This window comes from Pristiophorus japonicus, chromosome 17 (genome assembly GCF_044704955.1).
Source record: "Pristiophorus japonicus isolate sPriJap1 chromosome 17, sPriJap1.hap1, whole genome shotgun sequence".
Classification (NCBI taxonomy): domain Eukaryota; kingdom Metazoa; phylum Chordata; class Chondrichthyes; family Pristiophoridae; genus Pristiophorus; species Pristiophorus japonicus.
In genome coordinates this window covers 81260164-81266163 of record NC_091993.1, presented here as the reverse complement: position 1 = coordinate 81266163, position 6000 = coordinate 81260164, and the positions used below count along the sequence as shown (strand labels likewise).

Here is a 6000-nt window from a genome sequence, read left to right as displayed (position 1 = left end):
TAATATTTTTTTTTAACTGAGGCTATGTGCTTTTTAACAGAGAAGCTTTGTGTGTGAGTCAGAACTTGTGGCTTTTATTTTGTGTTCAATAACATTTAGAAAGCATATTAAGCATAGAGAGAGAAAGTCAGAGCATCTTTCCTCATTGTAATTTAAGTTTATTTTTCAAAAAAATTGAAATTTTCAGGTAAACAACCTCTAGAAACATTGGGCTCAAATTTGGCCCACCCCTGTTTTCGGCACACTCACCAGAGATGCGCCGACTTTGTGGGCTGGAAACGGCGCCTAAAAAATCTCCCCCGATTCTGGCCACTGTGTTGTCTTTCCCGGGGCTTGGCGCGGCGTGGCCAGTGGATTGGGGAGCGGAGCTAGGACCTTGTGCCAGAAACAGTGCCGGTAGCTCTGCACATGCGTACTGGAGTGTGCGCGCATGCGCAGTAGCTCCTGCCTACAGCCTCTGTGTGCGTGCTGCAGCGTGGGACCCAATGCATCCCGGCCCTATCCCCAGCCGAGTGGCCTCCCGCACAGGCCGGCCCGCTGCCTTCCCGGGCTAGAAGGCCACAACAAACAGGTTGGTGTGGGAAGAGTTTTGATCCGGGGAGGGGGGGAGAATTTTGATCGGGGCCGGGGGGGGGAGGAGAGTTTTGATCTGGGGGAGGAGAGTTTTGATCGTGGGGTGGGGGGGTAGAGTTTTGTTCCCGGGGGGTAGTTTTAATCTGGGGGGGAGTTTTGATCCGGTGGGGTGAGGTTTGATCCGGAGGGGGGGGAGAGTTTTGATCCCGGGGGGATGGGGGGGGGCAGGCGGTGGGGGGGGGGGGTGGTGATAACAGTGTAACCAATAATTTTAATGAGCTTACTCAAGACTTTCCTTAACCCTGTTGATGAAAATACTTTCCTACATAAGAACATAAGAATTATGAGCAGGAGGTACTTCTATTTTTTATTTGTTTAAGCTTCCATGAATGCTTCTGTTGTATAGTAAATTAACTTTGTGAAGTTTGTCATATGATGTCCTGTATAGCTGTTTGATCCTATTCACATTCTTTAGTCAAGTCATTAAGTTCTGCTGGCCTCTGTTGTACCCACCTGCACTGATTTCTTAACTCTCCGCAAGGGTTTTCTGTGCAGCCACAAGTGGCCACATACGCCGGCCTAAGTTAGTTTGGAGCAACTATTAGCTATCCAAAGTGGCCTAAATGGCCAAAATGGGCATAGGTGGCTGATAACGCCCCGTTTTGAAAAAAACTAAACTAAAAAAATCCCAACTAACTCACTTACTCTGGCACAAATTGAATGTGCAAAATAGGGATTTTTAAGAAAAATCAAGTTACACCAAAAAAAACAGAGCAACTCCTGGGCAATTTTGAGCCCATAGGAACAGGAGTAGGCCATTCAGCCCCTCGAGCAATTCAATTCGATCATGGCTGATCTTTATCTTAACTCCATAAACCCGCCTTGATTCTATAACCCTTAACACCCTTGCCTAACAAAAAACTATCAATCTCCATTTTTAAATTTTCAATTGACCCCTCCAGTCTGAACAGCTTCTTTGGGGAGAGATTTCAAGATTTCCACCACCCTTTATGTAAAGAAATGCTTTCTGGCATCACTGCTGAACGGCCTGGCTCTAATTGTTCCAGACTCTCCCATCAGAGGAAATAGTTTCTCTCTATTGCCTTTAAAATCCTTTAATCATGTTAAACACCTCAATAAGATCACTCCTTAATCTTCTAAAGGGAATACTAGTTTGAGCAACCTGTCCGCATAAATTAAACACTCTAGCCCCGGTTACATTTTGGTGAGTCTATGTGAGGCCAATGTAGCCTTACTGAGGTGCAGTGCCCAGAACTGATTGCAGTGCTCCAGATCGGGTCTAGCCAGAGCTCTGTACAGCTGTAACATAACTTCCACCCATTTGTGTTCCAGAGATAAATGTACTTGGACCCCTAAATCTCGCCGCACATTCACAGTTCCTTGCTTCTCAACATTTAGAAAATACTCTGATCTATCTTTCTTAGCTCCAAAGTGGATGACCTCAAACTTTCCCAAATTAAACTCCATCTGCCTCAGTTTTGCTCACTCACCGAATCTATCAGTGTCCCTTTGCAACTTTCTGTTCCCATCTACACTATTTACAGTGCCACTTAACTTAGTGTCATCAGCAAACTTGGATATATAGCTCTCTATTCCTTGATCCAAGTAATTTATTAATATAGGGAAAAGCTAAGGCCCCAGAATAGATCCCTGCGGACGCCACTAGTCACATCCTGCCAATTTGAGTATAAATCTATTACCCCTACTCTAGATTGCCTCCAATTTCATGTCCTCTCATTTTAGTTAACAGTCTCCGATGTGGAACCTTGTTGAATGCCATCTGGAAGTCCATTTAAATAACATCTATAAGCACTCCATTATCTACCATTTTGGTTACCTCCTCGAAAAATTCAACTAGGTTCGTTAGACATGACCTACGCTTTACAAATCCATGCTAGCTCTCTCTAATCAGCTCATATTTGTCTAAATGCTTAGGCTGTCGTCAAATTATCATTTGTGTTCCGTTGGCAATTAGAAACGCCTCTAATTATCGCCTGTGTTATGTGGCTACAACATTGAGTTACCTGTATGCTGAATATCAAAACCAGCAGGCTACAGACATAACGAAGTGATCCTATAACTGATGGATCAAGGCAATGCAGCCCGACCACATGCAATCAAGAATGGTGACCAACAATCAGGCTCCACGAACATCCTCAATGCTTAATTATGGCAGAGCCCAGCACGAGTGAAAGAGACAAGGCTGAAGTGTCTGGAAGTGTCTTCGCTCAAAAGTGCCAAGTTGACAATCCTTCTCGGACCCCTTCCCAAGGTCCTCACCATTAGAGATGCCAAGTGCCCAGCTTAGTTAGTTAACTTTGTATGGCATTAAAAAGTGGCTAAGTGTATTGGACACAGCCAATGCTATTGGCCCTGTAAACATCATGGCTATAGTATAGTGGGAGATAGCAAGACTTGCACATCAGAACTATACAGCCCTATAACAGTGGCATCTACCCAACAATGTGGAAAATTGTCCAGGTATGCGCTATCCACAAAATGTAGGAAAAATCTAACCCATCCAATTACTGCCCTATCGGTTTCCTCCCAATCATCAGCAAATTGATAGAAGAATCATCAATAATTCTATCAAGTGACATCTGCGTACTAATAACCTAATGATATGTTGGCCTTCATAGCTAGGGGATTTGAGTATAGGAGCAGGAAGGTCTTACTGCAGTTGTACAGGGCCTTGGTGAGGCCTCACCTGGAATATTGCGTTGAGTTTTGGTCTCCTAATCTGAGGAAGGACGTTATTGCTATTGAGGGAGTGCAGCGAACGTTCACCAAACTGATTCCCGGGATGGCGGGACTGACATATGAGGAGAGACTGGATCAACTGGGCCTTTATACACTGGAGTTTAGAAGGATTAGAGGGATCGCATAGAAACTTATAAGATTCTGACGGGACTGGACAGGTTAGATGCGGGAAGAATGTTCCTGATGATGGGGAAGTCCAGAACCAGGGGACATAGTCTTAGGATAAGGGGTAGGCCATTTAGGACTGAGATGAGGAGAAACTTCTTCACTCAGAGAGTTGTTAACCTGTGGAATTCCTTACTGCAGAGAGTTGTTGATGCCAGTTCATTGGATATATTCAAGAGGGAGTTAGATATGGCCCTTACGGCTAAAGGGATCAAGGGGTATGGAGAGAAAGCAGGAAAGGAGTACTGAGGTGAATGATCAGCCATGATCTTACTGAATGGTGGTGCAGGCTCGAGGGGCTGAATGGCCTACTCCTGCACTTATTTTCTATGTTTCTATTTTTCTATGTTGTAACATTCAATTTGCATTCTGTCCATACCACCCAGCTCCAGACCTCATCACAGTCTTGATCGAGCAATGGAATCAAAAGCTGAATGCCACAGGAGAGTTGGGAGTAACTGTCAGGACATCAAGGCAGCATTCAACCAAGTCTGGTACCAATGGGCCCTAGCAACACTTAGGCAATGGGGATCAAAGGGAAAAGCCTCCAGTGGCTGGATTAATACCTACCACAATAGAAGATGGTTGTGGTTGTTATCACAGCCCCAGGGCATCACTGCAAGAGTTCCTCACCTTCGAATCCATGGCCCAACTATCTTCAGTTGCTTCATCAATGACCTTCCCTGAATCACAAGGTCAGACGTGGAGCTGTTTGCTGACAATTCTAGTGTTCAGCTCCATTCACAACTCCTCTAATAATGAAGCATGCTAGCTGACAGCGGGACTTGAATAAAATACAAGCTCGGGCTGACAAGTGACAGATAGCAATTTTACCTTATAAGTATCAGGCAATGACTATCTCCAATAACAAATGGTCCAACCACGTCCCCCTGACCTTGCACAGCACCACTGTCACAACGTGCTGATGGTCACCAATGATCAGAAACTTCAATGAACGACCTATATCAGCACTTGGCTACAAGAACAGGGCAGAGGTTGGTTACTCTGTGAGTAAGTGGCTCATGTGCTAACCTCGCAAAGCCTCACCACCATTTTCAAGGCTCAAGTCAGCAGTGTGATGGAATACTCAGCACTCAATTGGATGGGTACAGCCACCACAAAACTCAAGAAGCTTGACACAAGACAGAGCAGTCAATATGGTCAACAGCCCTGCCACCTATCCCCTCCACCACTGATGGACTGTAACTGTAGAGTAGACCATCTACAGCTTGCACTGCAGAAACGAGCCAAGTGTCCTTTGGCAACACTTCCCAGCTCCATGACCTCTACCACCAAGGAGAACGAAAGCAGCAAGATATTGGGAGCACCACCATCTCCAAGTTCCCATCCTAGTCACACACCATCCTGACTTGGGCATACAGCACCATTCCTTCATAGTCCCTGCATCAAAAGCCTGACATTTCCTGTGTAACACTATTGTGGGAGCACAATTATCACAAGGGATGCAATGGTTCAAGGACAAGACCCACTAGCACCTTCTCAGACAACTAAGGTTAGGCAATAAATATGGCTTTGTCAGTGTTGCTCACGTCTTGAAAGGAAATAAATATAATTCAGAACAGCCTCTAATTGTTACCCGATTATCACCAGTGTTATGTTGACACTCAGAAAATGTAATCACTCTAATTACTAACATATGTCAGGCACAGAGAGACGTAGCTGGCAGATACAAACATACACATGTACAGAGCCTTTAAAAGGCCTGAATTTGAATCCTTTGCCGGACTGGGAGCGGTGAGAGGGGTGGGGGGTGGGCTCAGAAGCGGTCAGGAAACCCAGCAGAATGGATTTCCTGCAGGCCCTTGTAAGATTTCTAAATCTCTGGCATTAAATTGACAGCATGACCAATTCTTTTAAAACAATTTGGAATAAGTTTATTAAACACACACACATGTAAATAGCCTATCGAACACAACAGCAGTCTATTAGCATCCTACGGATTCTACTTAATTACAACAGATACAATGGTGTCTCTGGCAAAGCACATGGCCTGCTCCTTTGTCTGAAACATAGAAACATAGAAACATAGAAAATAGGTGCAGGAGTAGGCCATTCGGCCCCTCGAGCCTGCACCACCATTCAATAAGATCATGGCTGATCATTCCCTCAGTACCCTTTTCCTGCTTTCTCTCCACACCCCTTGATCCCCTTAGCTGTAAGGGCCATATCTAACTCCCTCTTGAATATATCCAATGAACTGGCATCAACAACTCTCTGCGGCAGGGAATTCCACAGGTTAACAACTCTCTGAGTGAAGAAGTTTCTCCTCATCTCAGTCCTAAATGGCCTACCCCTTATCCTAAGACTATGTTCCCTGGTTCTGGACTTCCCCAACATCGGGAACATTCTTCCCGCATCTAACCTGTCCAGCCCCACCAGAATCTTATATGTTTCTATGAGATCCCCTCTCATCCTTCTAATCCCCAGTGAATAAAGGCCCAGTTGATCCAGTCTCTCCTC

At 45.0% G+C, this 6000-nt stretch overlaps 1 protein-coding gene across 1 annotated transcript in view; it reads left to right on the top strand.

Moving 5' to 3' along the window:
• The first annotated feature begins 425 nt into the window (after window positions 1-425).
• The window catches only part of LOC139227822 (T-complex protein 11-like protein 1), a 101504-nt gene continuing 95929 nt past the window's right edge, over window positions 426-6000 (top strand). The window contains exon 1 of the mRNA XM_070858891.1: window positions 426-571. Coding sequence (XP_070714992.1) covers window positions 431-571 — 141 coding nt within the window. The 5' untranslated portion in view covers window positions 426-430. The remainder of the gene's footprint in view (window positions 572-6000) is intronic.